This window comes from Protobothrops mucrosquamatus, unplaced genomic scaffold (assembly GCF_001527695.2).
Source record: "Protobothrops mucrosquamatus isolate PMUCROS unplaced genomic scaffold, P.Mucros_1.0 scaffold2272, whole genome shotgun sequence".
In the NCBI taxonomy this organism is placed as follows: domain Eukaryota; kingdom Metazoa; phylum Chordata; class Lepidosauria; order Squamata; family Viperidae; genus Protobothrops; species Protobothrops mucrosquamatus.
This window is the reverse complement of record NW_015388361.1, coordinates 305,065-323,852: the sequence shown is the minus strand read 5'-3', so window position 1 is coordinate 323,852 and position 18,788 is coordinate 305,065. Positions and strand designations below refer to the sequence as shown.

Genomic DNA, 18,788 nt, shown 5'->3' with positions numbered 1-18,788 from the left:
GAGCGCCGTCCCGCCCGTGAGTCAGCCCCGTTCCTCACGTGCAGGCGAGGCCGCGCGCGCGCGCTCGGACTGGAGGAGGCGCGGCGGCTGGCAGCGGGCGCCCCTTTCCTATATCACGGCCGGCCCAGAGGCTCCACGGCTCACAAGCTCCGCAGCCGCCGGCCAGGATCGCGGGACTCTCTCCGCGGGAGCGTCTGTCTGTCTGTCTCCCTCCCTCCCTCTCTCTCTCTCCCGGCCGTTTCCCTCCTTTCCGGGGAAGGATTCCCCGCGTCTTCGCCAAGCCCGGGACCGGCGCCGAGATGAGAGCCGCCTTCCCCGCGTGTCTGCTGGCCCTGCTGGCCTGGGCCGCCTCGACCCAAGGCCGAGTGGTGGGCGACGACCAGGCGGGCTTCGCCGAATGCGACGTCTTCTTCTACCAGCGGGCTCCCCCCGCGGGCTTCCCGGCCGAGCAGGTGGCCAAGATCTGCCAGAAGTACCGCGGGGAGCCGCGCTTCGCCACCCTCTACAGCACGCGGGAGAAGATCCCGCTCTTCGCCGCGTTCCGGTACACCGAGGGGGCAGCCCCCGCCGGGCAGGAGGAAGAGGAGGCGGAGGAGGGGAAGGGGAAGGAGAAGGAGAAGGAGGAGAGGTGGCTGGTGGAGCCGCAGGTGAGGAGGCTCTCGGCGGCGGGAACGGGACGTGGGGGTGAGGGTGGGGGGGGTGGCGCGGAGGGCGAAAGAAGAGCGTTTCCGTGGAGAAAGCAGGCAGCTGTCGTGGGATGTCCCACTCGGGTGCAAGAGGAGATGGGTCCTCTTGCACCCGAGATGGGTCCTCTTGCACTGGGTCCAGGAGGCAGGCAATGCAACCCCTGCTTCCCCCCCCCCTCCACTCCCACGAAGTCCAGATCTTGCCTGCCTTTCTGCAAAGAGCCCTTGCAGGAAATGCGCGGTTCTGGACAAGATGGGAGAGTTTATTGGGGTTGTGGGGGATGCAAAGAAGGAAAAGAGGGTTGCATTTGGTCTGGAAGAGATCGCTTCGGAATCCAGCTCTTAAGCCCCTTTGCATGCAAAGTCATGTTTTACCCTGGACTGCAGCTTAGGAAGAGAGCTGCAAGTCAGTCAGGCTCCTGGGGAAGGTTCCCCCCCTCCTCCCCTGCATTCTTCAACCAAAGCAAGCCCACCCACCCCCATTCCCCCAGGGAACCCATCCACCAAACCACCCAGTTGCTGCTGCTTTTTGGTTGCCTGGATGGGCCTTCTCCAAGGTGTGGGTCCCTTATAAATCGGACTTCCGTTCCCATAAGTTGGCATTGCTGGCTGGGCCTTGTTGGAGTTGGAAAAAAAACAACACCCCATCACACCTGGAGGAGGGTTAAGCTGATGCAGTCTAATCTATTATAAGGGGATGGGTAGGCAAGGGGGGGGTCCTCTGTTGACCAAAAACATGAGGCTGTGAACCGCGCTAAGGGAAGAAACATTTGCGACGCTTTCATGTCATGCGATTCTATATGAACACACATGTGCTTTTCATTCATTCTGTATATTTGCAACAATCTCCAGAGGAGACTTTTCCTTCCTAAACCAGCGGCCTGGCCAATCTGTGGTTTTAAAAGCAGCTTGGTGCTTTTTTACAAAGATTATTATTGCATTATATTATTATTATTATTATTATTATTATTATTATTATTATTATTATTATTATTATTATTATTATTATTATTATTATTATTATTATTATTATTATTATTATTATTTACTATGATCTGTAGACACATTGTTACCTTCAATTTAGGTGTCCTAATTGTATACTGTATACTTTTAAAAGTGCTTAAGAGTGTCATTTGGGATTTAGATGCCATTTTTGTTCACTGCCAAATACTAGTCATGTGTAGGAATCTGCAGGCTTGATAATAGAGCTTGCCATCTATCTTTACAGACTTATGGGTGAGGAAAAGCCCAGCAAATTTTATTTGTTTTAATGTTATTTGGATGAGATAATCTTTAAAAATGTGTATCTTGTCATTTATAGCTTTTAACGGGATACATCAGCCCGAGTTTGACGTGCCTTTGGCATTTTACCACTATCAAACGGCTGAATGGCTGTGTGGAATCCTATTAAATGCAGAGCTAATATTTTAGGAAGTCACATCTATCCCATAAGTTTGCTTACTGCACAGAGACTGATTGCTTAGCAAATTTAATTAAGGAAAGCTCATATAATATTTACTGCAGTAAGTACTATTATAAGGACAAAAATAGAGAAAGAGGGTGGGGGGAGGAAAGGGAAAGAGCCATTAGGTTAAAAACCGTGGGAGGAACTTATTATTTTAAGTTTTGTTCACTTTTTAAAACAATTTATTGGGGATTTCAAATAAAAAGATAACATCCATTCTAGAATTCTGAAGGGACGATAAAAGGGTCATTATTTCTGCCTTAATGAAAAAGAAATCCTAACTCATTAGAATAGAGACTGAGAGACGGTGGATTCTAGTCCTACACTAGGCAGAAAGCCAGTGGCTGACCTTGGACAAGTCTGTCTCTCAAATCTAGGATGAAGACAAGCAGTTGTGAAATCTTGCCAAGAAAATTGAAGAGACTTGTCCGGGCAGTTGGCAGGAGAACACTGATTTGAAGGCCCTAAGGAAAAAAAAAATCAATAGCTTTTACCTTTAATTGGTGAGATTATTTTAATCATTTGATGCAAGCTGAAGTCTTTTTTGAAATACAGATTTAGCTTCAAGAGCATTCACTTATCATGTCTGTTCCCTATACCCATTTCTCAATGTAGAATCTGTAGTTTTATGTCCCTAAGCATAAATATAAGGAGTTACAAAGTTTTTCCTTGAAAAGAAAGCTCGTATCCAGTATCTGGCCATAATCCAAGTGCGGTAAAGCAAAGGTGAATTTAGAGGCTGGTAGAGAAGAAGCTGTATCAATAGAGTCACTACAGAAGTATCCATAGTGGTATGTGGGAAAGGCCTTGGGAGACGGAACAAAGAGACGCTGACTAGGGAATGGTCAGATAAGAGACGGCATAGCCCACAGCTGTGAAATGGAAAGGGCAAGAGATTCAAAAAAGGCCCTGCCTAGTTTCTTGGATTGTAAAGGAGACTGCAGGAGAATTGTACCTTCAGACTTGCAAACTTTTATTGTTGTTTTACAGTAAAGTAGAATTAGCTAATATGTTTTCTATCTGATCTACCTGATAAGGCTGACAGTATCTGATAGGACTAAATGTTTCTGCACGCAGGTACTTGACTTAAGGAAAGGAAATGTGAAGGGAACATTAGGAAATTCAACGCTAATCCTTTTCTGCAATTTGCTAATTATCTCTTTTAAAGCAGGTATGCAGGTGAAGGAGTGGCTCTTTTGCATTCCACAAATGGAACAGGCTAGATCCCCCTTGAGGAAAAGCAAGGCATAAAATGGGTGTGCGCTGTCAGTTTGGGGAAGGCAAACGGATTGAAGAAGAAGGAATCTGAGGTTCAGATTTCTCCAAACATGATTCCCTTCAGGGTTTGCCCTTGCCAGCAAAGGATGATGGTAGTTTTAATCCAATGCCCAGAAAATCTCTGGCTAAGGATCGGTTGGTTATGTGCCATCAAGTTGGTGTAGTCCAGTGGTGGCGAACCTATGGCACGGGTGCCAGAGGCGGCACTCAGAGCCCTCTCTGTGGGCACGCGCGCCGTCGCCCCAGTCCTAGGCCTTCAGCTGGGTTTTATAAAACCTTTTCGCTTTAGGCCTCCGCTGCCGTGTACAAAAAAAAAGGTTCAATCAATCAGTCAATTTCAACTTCTCGCGGGAAAAAAGATCTTGCAAAGTTGGAATTGATTGATTGAACTTTTTAGTCCCACCCAGTCTGCTGTTACCACCGCAGCCACGCCCACCCAATGGGCCACACCCACCCGGCACCCGATGATGCATGTGGGTTTTGGGTTGAAGTTTGGGCACTCGGTCTCTAAAAGGTTCGCCATCACTGGTGTAGACTCTTAGTGACCACCTAGATAGGCTTTCGCCATGGTGATCTGTCCCTAACCTGGTCTTTCAATGGTGCACCCATCACCACTGTAACTCAGTCTGTCCACCTTGCTGCTGGTCATCTCTTTCCATGTTTCCCAACTGCAGCAGAAAGGAGAAGGTCAGCCAGTGGTTTTGGCACAGAACTTAACATTTCTGTTTTTCCCTCCCACGTAGTGCTGGTTAACTTTGCCAAGATATTGGCTATACCACAGGCTAAAAACTGTCAGATTTGACTGAGAGAGGCTGACCCTTCCTTTTGATGAAAACTTTTTCAGAGGAATATGAGGCGCCGCTTGTGTTGAACCTGACCTTGGAATTCAACTTGTTTAGGACTGTTTGGGCATCTAAGGTCTCCCAGAACAATTCCAGGATTGTCCCATTTTGTTGCCGTTTGAGGCTTTATTTTACCCAGGGAAGCCACCGCTTGGAAGTTTTACACACGAAGTGCATCTTTTAGTAGCAAGCTGGCCTCTTTTCCACTTCAACTTCATCACTGAGGGGTGGCTAGATGTTAATTTAACAGTGCAATTAGCAACTCCTTTAAACACTTAATTATAAACACTTTTCTGGATTGCAATGGGGAGCAATTATTTTAGGCAGGTAGGGATTACTTTCTGCCTTCCGTCTATATCCCTAATGGCAACATGAATGTGGGATTGTTGGGTCTGTATCTAGGCCCCCACTATATAGGGCAGGGGTGTCAAACTCAATTTCATTGAGGGCCGCATCAGCATTGCGGTTGCCCTCGGGGGGGCGGGGGGTGTAGTCAGGGTGGGTGCAGCCTACTGGGTGGGTGTGGATGGAGTGGGTGTGGCCTACTGGGTGGGCATGGCCAGCTCTACATCGTTCACTTCAAGGGTGCCTGTTGGGGCCTGGGCAGGAGTGGGACAGATCTGAGGGTCTCTGGCAGAAGGGGATGGGACCAGGGAAAGTGCCAAGGCATGGTCCATTTCTTCATTCCTCACAAAGGGTGACACTTCCCCAGCATGCACCCAGGGGATGGGGCCGATGCGGCAGGGGCTGGTTCCTCGCTGTTTCTAGATGGCCTTGTGGAGCTAAGACTGAATGCGTTTCAGCATAGATGGCCGCCACAAAATTGTACATTGGCTCCCGGCTGGCCTGGGCCAGGGCCAAGGCAGAAGGGGCCGTTCCCTCACTGTTTCCAAGATGGCTTCGCGGGCCACATGAAACCACTTCGCGGGCTGCATCCGGCCCCCAGGCCTTGTGTTTGACATGTCTGATCTAGGGAGAGGAGGCAGGTGGTGATAGTGATAGCGCTATGACTGTAGACATGCTCCATCAGCCAAGGGGATAAGAATTTTGTTTATGACCAGCCTGGCCTAAAGAAATTGTGTGGGAGATCATTGGGCAGAGTGGTGGAGTAACTAGGATAAGATCAAGAGATCACCGGAAGGGATTTTGTGCAAGGTGAGGTCAAACCTGGGGGCATTTCTGTGTGCTACCTGTTTATTTTGTTAGTGTCAGAAAGTATTTAAAGGAAAGCTGTGCTGGCTCAGGAATTCTGGGAGTTGAAGTCCACGAGTCATAAAAGAGCCAAGGTTGACTACCCCTGTCCTAGAGTCAGACATGACTGGACAGACAGGAAATGTTTACCTTTTTAAAGGAAAGCATTGCATGGAATGGATTGTAACCGGGGTCCCCTACCCCCGGGCTGTGGACCAATACCGGCCCATGGCGTGCCAGCAACCAGTCTGCACAAACAAGCAAAGCCCCATTCGCTGGATGAAGGCAGCACACAAAACTGTGCAGCCTCCGGTCCGCGGAAAAACCTCTCTCCACGAAACCGGTCCCTGGTGCCGAAAAGGTTGGGGACCTCTGGATTGTAACAAAGGAGAGAAAGGATAATGCTGCCTAACAATTGGGAAGGGAGGTGTTCCCCATCGATACAAATCCAGAGAGGGTGCTTTTGACAGGATCTGAGTTGTGATTGCCATGAATGTAAGACCAGCTTTCCATGGGTGCCATTTTCTTGGGATAATTCCATGCCGGTACTGTAATTAAATTAAAATCCCCCCGAGATGTCTCTTTGCTGTAAAGTTAAAATAAAATCTCGTTTTGTTTTGTTTGTCCCTATCCCAGAACACTTAACGTGGCTGCAGAAGCTTCTGACGTAATCCCCATCATTTTTAAGGTTAACAAAACTGGTGGAATCTGGTAGTTTTTACATCGTGATGGACCATGATGTCCTCCCCAGTACTGTCCTGCCTCTTATCCATTATATTGAGAAGAAAGCAGAGGGCATGTATGCTTATTTATCTCCCTGAAACTTTCTCAGGCTATTTATGATCCCTCTAAGGACCTGATAAGCTGTTTGTTCCCATGTTTCCTCTGAAGGAGGCCAGGATTGTACCAACCTCTGCCCTGGCCAGGGTGGTCTGCAAACAAGCTTTTTCTCAAAACAGAAGGATATTTGACTGCAAGATGAATAGGGAAGGGAAAAGTCAACCGGGGGAGTCCCTCCAACAAACATATCCCATTGTGATGACTCAGTTGGCTTACAACAGGGCACTTTAAAGGCGAGCATTGTGTGTCCAGGGAGCCAATTAGTCTCAGAAGCCTGTTTGGAGAACCAGCTGATGCCAGGCTATGTTCACTGCCTTAGCTGCGCATGCTTTTCCGGTATCTTTCCAATTTTGGTATATGTGCTGCCGAAGCGATCACGTGTATGCTTTTCCCTGATGGGACATGACAATAGGTGGGGTGTTTGGGTTTCAGACTGAGGCCCAGGAGAGCATCATCGTTCTGAGGTGGCAAAACATTAAGCAACAAATTAATATTTCCTCCGAGTTCCCCTGTGACCTCAGTGAGACAGCTATACACAGCTCAGGCAATGTCTACAGTAGCCTCCTTTCCCCATTCGAGATAATTGGACTAAAGCAGGGGTAGTCAGCCTTGGCTCTTTTATGACTCGTGGACTTCAATTCCCAGAATTCCTGAGCCAGCTTACCCCTGGACTAAAGCATCCATCATCCCCAGACTGCACTTTACATTATTGCTGATCTAGCTTGTATAGGAGAATGCACAGGGATCACAGTAGACCTCCTTCATACAACAGTTTACTAAATTAACTCATTTCTTGGATTTGTGCAGTACACTGAATCCAACCTCACATTAGCCAGCAAGCTAAATTGCATGATACTAAGAATCCTAGTAAGAATTAGATTCATTCTATTCAAGCTTAAAACGTATGAATAGAGTTTTTAATTGATTGTATTGTCTGGTTGTATCGAGTTTTTTTTTTAAAAAAAAAACAAATTTTATTGGTTTTTTAATTCTTAATGCAAAGTGCTCGAGACACACCGTGGTGCTGGGGTAATCAAAAATCCAAAAACAAAACATATGTAAATAACTCAATCAGTACAACAAATATTCCCTCTCTATTTCCCTCAAATAGCTTACAGTATATATATTTAAAATAGTCTATTTCTAACAATCGACTGTACTGTCTGGTTGTAGGACATGCCACCCAGTAGTTAGGAGGGAAAGGATGTCTGGAAGAGATCTTGTAAAGATAATGTTGGGTAGTAAGATATATTTCGGCAGCATGCCTCAGGAGAAAGATTTGTTACTATTTCTGTAGCATATTTTCAGTGGTCAAGCTCTTTTGTGCTCTTCTGCGCTGCTTCTTTTTCATTTGGCCTGGGAGAAACAGAAAAATGCCTGTGACTCATATAACGGCAGAGGCCTAACTCACTTGTCTAGATTGGGCATTTTGCAAAATCAAAAGCTATTCAAATACAGGTAGTCCTCTTTTCTTAATGGCCACAATTGAGACAGGAATTCCGGTTGCCAAGCAAAACAGTTGTTATTTAACAATGTTTTTGCCATGGCTGTTAAATGAATCACTGTAGTTGTTAAGTGAATCACATGGCCATTCGGCGAATCCAGCTTCCCCACTGATTTTGCTTGGCAGGGAATGTTGTAAATGGCGATCATGTAACACCTGGATGTTGCAACCTTCATAAATATATCCTGGTTACCAAGTGCCTGATTTTGATCCTGCGACCACAGGCATGCTGTGATGGTCATAAGTGCAAGGATCAGCTGTAAGTCACTTTTTTCAGTGCTGTTGTAACTTTGAACAAATAGCTTGTAAGTCGAAACTGAATAGGGCAGTGATGGCGAACCTTTTAGTGACCGAGTGCCCAATCTGCAACCTAAAACACACTTATGTATCGTCGGGTGCCAGGTGGGCGTGGCCAATTGGGTGGGTGTGGCCATTTGGGTGGGCATGGTCCATTGGGTGGCGCGGCTGCAGTGGTAACGGCAGACTGGGTGGGACTAAAAAGTTCAATCAATCAATTCCAACTTTACGAGATCTTTTTTTTTTCCTGCGAGAAGTTGAAATTGATTGACTGATTGATTGAACCTTTTTTTTTTTGCAGACGGCGGGTGGAGGTTTTATAAAACCCAGCTGAAGACCTAGGACTGGGGTGACGGTGCGCATGCCGACAGAGAGGGCTCTGCGTGCCACCTGTGGCACGCGTGCCATGGGTTCGCCACCACGGACATAGACAAACTCCAGGCAGTAGTTCATAACTCACATTAAAAATACATGCACAGATGAATGTGTGAAACAATTGCACTGAGCAACATTGCACCATAGTTCACTGCTACTGACAATAGTTAGGCATAGCCAGTTGAAATGATACACTCATGTGTGACACTTAACCCCCAAAGTGCAACCCTCATTTTAGGCTTAGCTCTTTATCTGTTGTATCAGCGTAGTGTTGTTCGTCGTGAGTGGATGGAGATGAAGTTTGAGACCCCTGATTTAATGGAATACGACTGAGCTATCCATGGCCAACACATTCCTGAATTATGTAGTCATTATTAATTTCCCAAGAATGACGTGGGAATTTCCATTTTTGTTTAATGTTATCCTGCCTGGGGTGGTAAAGACTTCTAGGCTTTTTACTTGAGGTATCCTGGAGTGTTACAGAATATAAACTTTTCTGATTATGTGCTTCGGATTCACAAAAGTTGAGGAATGTCGGGATGTTACCAAAGGCATAGAATTCATTCTTGCTTTGGAGAAGGAATGTTAGACTCTGTGAATCAGAAATTGGCATAAAACCCAGAATGTAAACTCTTCTGACTATGGAATAGGAGTCAGAAGAACCGGTTCATAACAAAAGGCTGCAAAAATCTGGAAGAGGAAGACAGGTCTATGTGTAAGGCTGACCCAGGTGGTTTATATATCTTCATAACTGAAGAATCAATCAATGTAAGGTTTCTGCATGTACAAAGCCAGCCTCCTTCTGGATTAATTCCATAAATCATGGTTATATTAATCATATATAAACTATGTCATGAGATTACTAGCCTGACCTTTAAAAATAACATCGTAAATATATACTAACCTCTCTTGGGTTGCCTCAAAATCTTTCCAGCATTCTTTTTCCCAAGATGCCCATGAATGTATTGCTCCACGACCAATAAATAGTACCAAAACAAATACAAAATCAGAAATTTCAGTTGTCCCCCATTGCTGGCTGTTAGTTCTAGATTTCAACAGTTGCAGTGTATGTTTGTAATTTGCATTTTTTGAGCATTTAATAATAATAATAATAATAATAATTTAATTTATATACCGCCCTTCTCCCGCAGGACTCAGGGCGGTGCACAGCATATTAAAACAAGTACAAGTACAAGTACAAATACAAAAAATAAAAACCCCTATAAAACCAAATTAAAACCAAATATTAGTAGCTGTTTTCCTATTAAAATTATTCTTAAAATCATCCCTAAATAAAATCCTCCCTAGGTCAGGCCCGCTTGCTGGAAAAGCCATGTCTTGAGGGCNTCCCAGAATTCCTGAGCCAGCCATGCTGAGGGGAAAGGGAGAGGTTTCCAAGCTGCGCCGTGCTGGCTCAGGAATTCTGGGAGTTGAAGTCCACGAGTCATAAAAGAGCCAAGGTTGCCTACCCCTGGCCTAGGCCTAGGCTGCTTTATGACTCGTGAACTTCAACTCCCAGAACTCCTGAGCCAGCACGGCTCAGCTTGGAAACCTCTCCCTTTCCCCTCACCATGGCTGGCTCAGGAATTCTGGGAGTTGAAGTCCACGAGTCATAAAAGAGCCAAGGTTGCCTACCCCTGTCCTAGAGTCAGACATGACTGGACAGACAGGAAATGTTTACCTTTTTAAAGGAAAGCATTGCATGGAATGGATTGTAACGGGGGTCCCCAACCCCCGGGCTGTGGACCAATACCGGGCCGTGGCGTGCCAGCACCCGGTCTGCACAAACAAGCAAAGCCCCATTCGCTAGATGAAGGCAGCACACAAAACCGTGCAGCCTCCGGTCTGCGGAAAACCCTCTCTCCACGGAACCGGTCCCTGGTGCTGAAAAGGTTGGGGACCTCTGGATTGTAACAAAGGAGAGAAAGGATAATGCTGCCTAACAATTGGGAAGTGAGGTGTTCCCCATCGATACAAATCCAGAGAGGGTGCTTTTGACAGGATCCGAGTTGTGATTGCCATGAATGTAAGACCAGCTTTCCATGAGTGCCATTTTCTTGGGATAATCCCATGCGGGTACTGTAATTAAATTAAAATCCCCCCCCCGAGATGTCTCTTTGCTGTAAAGTTAAAATAAAATCTGGTTTTGTTTTGTTTGTCCCTATCCCAGAACACTTAACGTGGCTGCAGAAGCTTCTGACGTAATCCCCATCATTTTTAAGGTTAACAAAACTGGTGGAATCTGGTAGTTTTTACATCGTGATGGACTATGATGTCCTCCCCAGTACTGTCCTGCCTCTTATCCATTATATTGAGAAGAAAGCAGAGGGCATGTATGCTTATTTTATTCCCTGAAACTTTCTCAGGCTATTTATGATCCCTCTAAGGACCTGATAAGCTGTTTGTTCCCATGTTTCCTCTGAAGGAGGCCAGGATTGTACCAACCTCTGCCCTGGCCAGGGTGGTCTGCAAACAAGCTTTTTCTCAAAACAGAAGGATATTTGACTGCAAGATGAATAGGGAAGGGAAAAGTCAACCGGGGGAGTCCTCCAACAAACATATCCTATTGTGACGACTCAGTTGGCTTACAACAGGGCACTTTAAAGGCGAGCATTGTGTGTCCAGGGAGCCAATTAGTCTCAGAAGCCTGTTTGGAGAACCAGCTGATGCCAGGCTATGTTCACTGCCTTAGCTGCGCATGCTTTTCCGGTATCTTTCCAATTTTGGTATATGTGCTGCCGAAGCGATCACGTGTATGCTTTTCCCTGATGGGACATGACAATAGGTGGGGTGTTTGGGTTTCAAACTGAGGCCCAGGAGAGCAACATCGTTCTGAGGTGGCAAAACATTAAGCAACAAATTAATATTTCCTCCGAGTTCCCCTGTGACCTCAGTGAGACAGCTATACACAGCTCAGGCAATGTCTACAGTAGCCTCCTTTCCCCATTCGAGATAATTGGACTAAAGCAGGGGTAATCAACCTTGGCTCTTTTATGACTCGTGGACTTCAATTCCCAGAATTCCTGAGCCAGCTTAGGATCTAGGTTGCCTATGCCTGTTGTATGGCCTCAATTAGCCCCATGAAATGAGTGTCTAGACCAGGGGTAGGCAACCTTGGCTCTTTTATGACTCGTGGACTCATAAAACTCCCAGAATTCCTCAGCCAGCCATGCTGAGGGGAAAGGGAGAGGTTTCCAAGCTGAGCCATGCTGGCTCAGGAATTCTGGGAGTTGAAGTCCACGAGTCATAAAAGAGCCAAGGCTGACTACCCCTGGACTAAAGCATCCATCATCCCCAGACTGCACTTTACATTATTGCTGGTCTAGCTTGTATAGGAGAATGCACAGGGATCACAGTAGACCTCCTTCATACAACAGTTTACTAAATTAACTCATTTCTTGGATTTGTGCAGTACACTGAATCCAACCTCACATTAGCCAGCAAGCTAAATTGCATGATACTAAGAATCCTAGTAAGAATTAGATTCATTCTATTCAAGCTTAAAACGTATGAATAGAGTTTTTAATTGATTGTATTGTCTGGTTGTATCGAGTTTTTTTTTTAAAAAAAACAAATTTTATTGGTTTTTAAATTCTTAATGCAAAGTGCTCAAGACACACCGTGGTGCTGGGGTAATCAAAAATCCAAAAACAAAACATATGTAAATAACTCAATCAGTACAACAAATATTCCCTCTCTATTTCCCTCAAATAGCTTACAGTATATATATTTAAAATAGTCTATTTCTAACAATTGACTGTACTGTCTGGTTGTAGGACATGCCACCCAGTAGTTAGGAGGGAAAGGATGTCTGGAAGAGATCTTGTAAAGATAATGTTGGGTAGTAAGATATATTTCGGCAGCATGCCTCAGGAGAAAGATTTGTTACTATTTCTGTAGCATATTTTCAGTGGTCAAGCTCTTTTGTGCTCTTCTGCGCTGCTTCTTTTTCATTTGGCCTGGGAGAAACAGAAAAATGCCTGTGACTCATATAACGGCAGAGGCCTAACTCACTTGTCTAGATTGGGCATTTTGCAAAATCAAAAGCTATTCAAATACAGGTAGTCCTCTTTTCTTAATGGCCACAATTGAGACAGGAATTCGTGTTGCCAAGCAAAACAGTTGTTATTTAACAATGTTTTTGCCATGGCTGTTAAATGAATCACTGTAGTTGTTAAGTGAATCACATGGCCATTCGGCGAATCCAGCTTCCCCACTGATTTTGCTTGGCAGGGAATGTTGTAAATGGCGATCATGTAACACCTGGATGTTGCAACCTTCATAAATATATCCTGGTTACCAAGTGCCTGATTTTGATCCTGTGACCACAGGCATGCTGTGATGGTCATAAGTGCAAGGATCAGCTGTAAGTCACTTTTTTCAGTGCTGTTGTAACTTTGAACAAATAGCTTGTAAGTCGAAACTGAATAGGGCAGTGATGGCGAACCTTTTAGAGACCGAGTGCCCAATCTGCAACCTAAAACACACTTATGTATCGTCGGGTGCCGAGTGGGCGTGGCCAATTGGGTGGGTGTGGCCATTTGGGTGGGCATGGTCCATTGGGTGGCGCGGCTGCAGTGGTAATGGCAGACTGGGTGGGACTAAAAAGTTCAATCAATCAATTCCAACTTTGCAAGATCTTTTTTTTTTCCTGCGAGAACTTGAAATTGATTGATTGAACCTTTTTTTTTTGCAGACGGCGGCGGAGGTTTTACAAAACCCAGTTGAAGACCTAGGACTGGGGTGACGGTGCGCGTGCCCACAGAGAAGGCTCTGCGTGCCACGGGTTCGCCACCACGGACATAGACAAACTCCAGGCAGTAGTTCATAACTCACATTAAAAATACATGCACAGATGAATGTGTGAAACAATTGCACTGAGCAACATTGCACCATAGTTCACTGCTACTGACAATAGTTAGGCATAGCCAGTTGAAATGATACACTCATGTGTGACACTTAACCCCCAAAGTGCAACCCTCATTTTGGGCTTAGCTCTTTATCTGTCGTATCAGTGTAGTGTTGTTCGTCGTGAGTGGATGGAGATGAAGTTTAAGACCCCTGATTTAATGGAATACAACTGAGCTATCCATGGCCAACACATTCCTGAATTATGTAGTCATTATTAATTTCCCAAGAATGACGTGGGAATTTCCATTTTTGTTTAATGTTATCCTGCCTGGGGTGGTAAAGACTTCTAGGCTTTTTACTTGAGGTATCCTGGAGTGTTACAGAATATAAACTTTTCTGATTATGTGCTTCTGATTCACAAAAGTTGAGGAATGTCGGGATGTTACCAAAGGCATAGAACTCATTCTTGCTTTGGAGAAGGAATGTTAGACTCTGTGAATCAGAAATTGGCATAAAACCCAGAATGTAAACTCTTCTGACTATGGAATAGGAGTCAGAAGAACCGGTTCATAACAAAAGGCTGCAAAAATCTGAAACAGGAAGACAGGTCTATGTGTAAGGCTGACCCAGGTGGTTTATATATCTTCATGACTGAAGAATCAATCAATGTAAGGTTTCTGCATGTACAAAGCTAGCCTCCTTCTGGATTAATTCCATAAATCATGGTTATATTAATCATATATAAACTATGTCATGAGATTACTAGCCTGACCTTTAAAAATAACATCATAAGTATATACTAACCTCTCTTGGGTTGCCTCAAACTCTTTCCAGCATTCTTTTTCCCAAGATGCCCATGAATGTATTGCTCCACGACCAATAAATAGTACCAAAACAAATACAAAATCAGAAATTTCAGTTGTCCCCCATTGCTGGCTGTTAGTTCTAGATTTCAACAGTTGCAGTGTATGTTTGTAATTTGCATTTTTTGAGCATTTAAAATTATGCATAATTTCAAGCTCTAACTCTGGACACAGGCTTTGTTATAAAAAAAAGCAATTTGCCAAATTTAAAAGGACAAATACCAGGATTGTCTTAAAACAACCATCACCAAAATATTGGAAATGATTTATGATTTCCAAAGTTATGGTGTTGGTGATGCTCTTTAAGCTCTGCTGTTTGCTTGCAGGTTTATTTCTTTTTATATCCTGCCTTTATTAATTTTATAAATAACTCAAGGCAGCAAATATGCCTAAAACTTCCTCCTCCAATTTTCCCTACAACAACAACCTGTGAGGTGAATTGGGCTGAGAGAGAGAGTGACTGGCCCAAAGTCACCACCTGGCTTTGATGCCTAAGTCAGGACTAGAACTCACAGTCTCCTGATGATTGGGTCAAAATCACCCAGCCAACTTTCATGCCTAAACCAGGACTAGAACTCACAGTCTCCTGGTGATTGGGTCAAAATCACCCAGCCAACGTTCATGCCTAAACCAGGACTAGAACTCACAGTCTCCTGGTGATTGGGTCAAAATCACCCAGCCAACGTTCATGCCTAAACCAGGACTAGAACTCACAGTCTCCTGGTGATTGGGTCAAAATCACCCAGCCAACGTTCATGCCTAAACCAGGACTAGAACTCACAGTCTCCTGGTTTCTAGCTTGGCGCCTTAATCATTGAACCAAACTGGCTCTCAGATGTTTCATTACCCACTTTGGTAGCATCATCATTGCAGATTTCCAAAATATTCTTTCCAATCATTTATTGGCCTTAGCTTAGTGGATGCATTAGTACCTTATGGGAAATGGCTCAGATTGCAAATATGACAAATATGAATTCAGCAATTGCTCTTATTCCTTTTTCAGATTGATGACCCTGGAAATAATCAGGCAGAAATGATGCCGGAAGCTGAGATTGCAGAGTCGGTGGAACATCTGGGTAAAAACCAGGCCCTCATGGCAGATTATGTAGACTCTGGCTATGAGAGGGGGCGCCTAAACCCCAGCTCTCTTCATAAGGACGACCACCACGTTGCCACCCACACGCTGACCAACGCAGTGCCGCTCTCCCCTCCTTTCCAGGAGCTTTGGCACTGGGAAGTAGAGCAGCTTATCAGCCACGGTTTGGCTCCTCACTGTCAAAATGGGAAAGATCTCCATCTCCTCTCCGGAGCAATGCCTTCATCTCTCAAAGTAAAGGACAAAATCGCGGTCCCCAAATTTGTCTGGCTGGCAGCTTGCTGTGACAATGGTGCCGAGTCCTGGTCGGTGGGATTTATTAAAGAAGCCGATGTTGAGAGTCGTCTGGAAGACCTAACGGTAGAAGCTCTTGAGAAGAAGCTTCCTGCAGGAGCCGAGCTCTTTAAGAACCGCTGTGGCCACGATCGACAGGATCCTAAAAAGATGGAGAATGTGTTGCACTCGGTGAAGAAAGTCCAGGCGAAGAAACCAACCTGTGTGAAAAAGCCCACTCAAAATAAGCACACCCAGACCGCCAAGGAGCAAAGTGGCTTTCTGAAGAACTTTTTTCATTTTGTCATTAACCCTATCATGAAAGTGCTTCAGTTTGTTTGCTATCTGGTTTGCCAACTTGTGAAATGTGTGTGGTGTTTGGTAAAGTTCATCGTCCAGAAGATTTTCAGCGGAGTGTGCACCTTCATCAAAGGGATAACCACCGCCCTGCTGGATATCTTTATCTGCCTGGCCCAAGTGGGTGTCAGCATCTTGAATGGTATTGCGAAGAACATCTACAATGTTCTCATGGTGACCTACAGGATTCTTAGTGTCCCCGTTAATCTGATCCTGGATATTGTGTCTTTCCCTTTTTACACTCTGGGTGCCATTCCGGGTGTGCTCAAAGATATTGGTTCAGGCATTGGGGGCTTATTCTTATTGGTCATTGATGCTACCACAAGTCTGGTGAAGGGCCTAAACCATGTCGTGTCTTTCCTAGCTAAGAAGATTCTTCCCACGACTGTTTTTTAAGAATGACTCCAGAGGTTATCTTCCAAAGCAATACTTGTCCTCTATATTGCTTATCTTCAGCTACTCTTATATGTATTTATTGTGGTGACATTTCCAGTGATGAACCGATGTTCTGGTAACATGGGTGAGCTACGTAAACCTGAAATGGGAATTTAATGGCGAATTAAAATTGCACTTATTGTAAAACGTTGAACTTGTGGAGCTGTTGAACTTATTGGCTTCCTAGCTTGTGTCCAGCCTTTTGAAAAACACGGAACACACTGGATCCGAGATCCTGTTGACTAAAACATTTAAAATGTGAATATTGCATTGTTCTTAGCAAGCAGTGGTTGCCCAAATCTTTTGGCTCTCTGGATAACCCAACAACCTCTAGTTGTGCTGGATTGCAGTTGCCCTCACTTTCAACCAGAATAATCCTCCACTGTGCTGGATAGAAATTTTGGATGTTGTAATTCAACTCCTCTGGAGGACATTAGGATGGAGAAGGTCAAGTTTTAGAATATGGAAAGGATTTTCCTGTGGGCGCGAATGGTTTTTTGAAGATTTTAATGGTTTTGTAGGTCAAGTTTACCTTAGTACAATGTTAGTACAAGTTTGAATTCACTGACCCCAAATTTAATGCTGTTTGAAATATAAGTGTGATTAGGGAGAAGGCCATCTGCTTAACACCCCAGTTACTGAGCCATGGCTACTAATATAACTCATGATCTGTACATTATGCTTGCTTCATTATCTTCAAGGCAAGTAACGGGGATGGTAAATTAGGGCAGTATTTTAGGAACCGATCAACTAAAGTTTGCTGAAGAGAAAATACATTTCTAAAACGAAGAAGTGCAAAGAGATTGACTTAGTCCTTCATTTAGTCCTTCATCTCACATCGGACATAAATGGGATTCACACATTGTGGAAAGCTTCTGGTTGTTTAACTGGTTAATTGAATAAGCCACAATTACCTTGTTTCACACGACAGACTAAGCCCCTAAAGCAGTGGTGGCGAACCTATGGCCCGGGTGCCAGAGGCGGCACTCAGAGCCCTCTCTGTGGGCACGCGCGCCGTCGCCCCAGTCCTAGGCCTTCAGCTGGGTTTTATAAAACTTTTTCGCTTTAGGCCTCCACAGCCATGTGCAAAAAAAAAAAAAAGGTTCAATCAATCAGTCAATTTCAACTTCTCGTGGGGAAAGAAAAGATCTTGCAAAGTTGGAATTGATTGGTTGAACTTTTTAGCCCCACCCAGTCTGCCGTTACGACCACAGCCACGCCCACCCAATGGGCCACACCCACCCAATGGGCCATAGCCACCCGGCACCCGAGGATGCATAAGTGGATTTTGGGTTGCAGTTTGGGCACTCGGTCTCTAAAAGGTTCGCCATCACTGCCCTAAAGTATGGTTTTTCAGATTACAGTGGCTGGGTTCATGTAAGATGCTAAGCCAAACAAACCTCTGGCTTGATCACGGACAGTTGCCGTGGATCTCTGGTAAGAAGCCAGCATGAGGTCACACTTGCCATGATGTCATCGTACAAATGATGCTACTTGGATAATTAATGCAATTCGCATGATGACATCATGGCGTGTGTCATGCCACTTGCCTCTTGGGAGGCCCACTACAATTGCCTGCATCAAGTTCAGCTCCTCACCCCAAAAGTGTAGAGTGGGTGAGAGTATTGAGCAAATACCCAGGATTACTTACTGCATTGAGCCAAATAATGTATGTAAAGTGCTAGATATACTGTTCATGTATTGCTGCTATGTATATTTTGGTATCATACACTGTATTCTTTCCGGCAGTTTGTAGTTTTCTGATTTCTGGCTCCAAAGTCTGTCTGTGGGTGGGTTACAAAGAAAAAGACAGTTATATGTATGAAAACCCAACCAGCCAGAAGAACAAAATACCAACAATAAATCAACCATAATGCATGTGTCCTTCACAATTGCCCTGTCTCCAAGGTGTGGAAGAACAAGCCGCTGTAACCATTTTCTAAATGACATATGAGAGAGAGCCAGTTTGGTGCAGTGGTTAAGATACCGGGGTAAAAGGCAGAAAACCATCAGTTCTAGACTTGTATTAGGCATGAAGTGAGCTGGCTGACCTTGGGCCAGTCCCTCTGCCCTCACCCCTAGGAAGAAGGCAATGGCAAAGTCACTTCCAAAATCTTGTCAAGAAAACCTCAGGGACTTTTCCAGGCAATCTCCAGTAGTCAACACTGACTTAAAGCAATATTGCATCTGAAGTCTACCAAACAGAGGTTCAAAGAATTAAGGATTTATTGAAATATATGGGTATTCACGAATGGTAGCTTTAAAGATACCCCTCTTCTGCAGAAACATTAACAAAACCTTTCTTAGTCCCTTAGCTGAGATGATGCAGGACCCAAAATAGGGATTTTTTCCCCCTTAATCTTCAGGATGCTCTTCCTAGGAAGAGTTACCAAACCCAAATTCACTGTGTTCTGTGCAGAAAGGAATGGCCTTTT

At 44.7% G+C, this 18,788-nt stretch overlaps 1 protein-coding gene across 1 annotated transcript; it reads left to right on the top strand.

Moving 5' to 3' along the window:
• Positions 1–299: 299 nt before the first annotated feature.
• On the top strand, positions 300–16,503 carry ENDOD1 (endonuclease domain containing 1). The gene is made up of 4 exons (XM_015824530.1): positions 300–544; positions 1,915–1,922; positions 2,008–2,099; positions 15,196–16,503. The coding sequence occupies exons 1-4, from the start codon at positions 300–302 to the stop codon at positions 16,312–16,314; spliced, it is 1,464 nt and encodes a 487-aa protein (XP_015680016.1). The 3' UTR covers positions 16,315–16,503.
• The last annotated feature ends 2,285 nt before the right edge of the window (positions 16,504–18,788 follow it).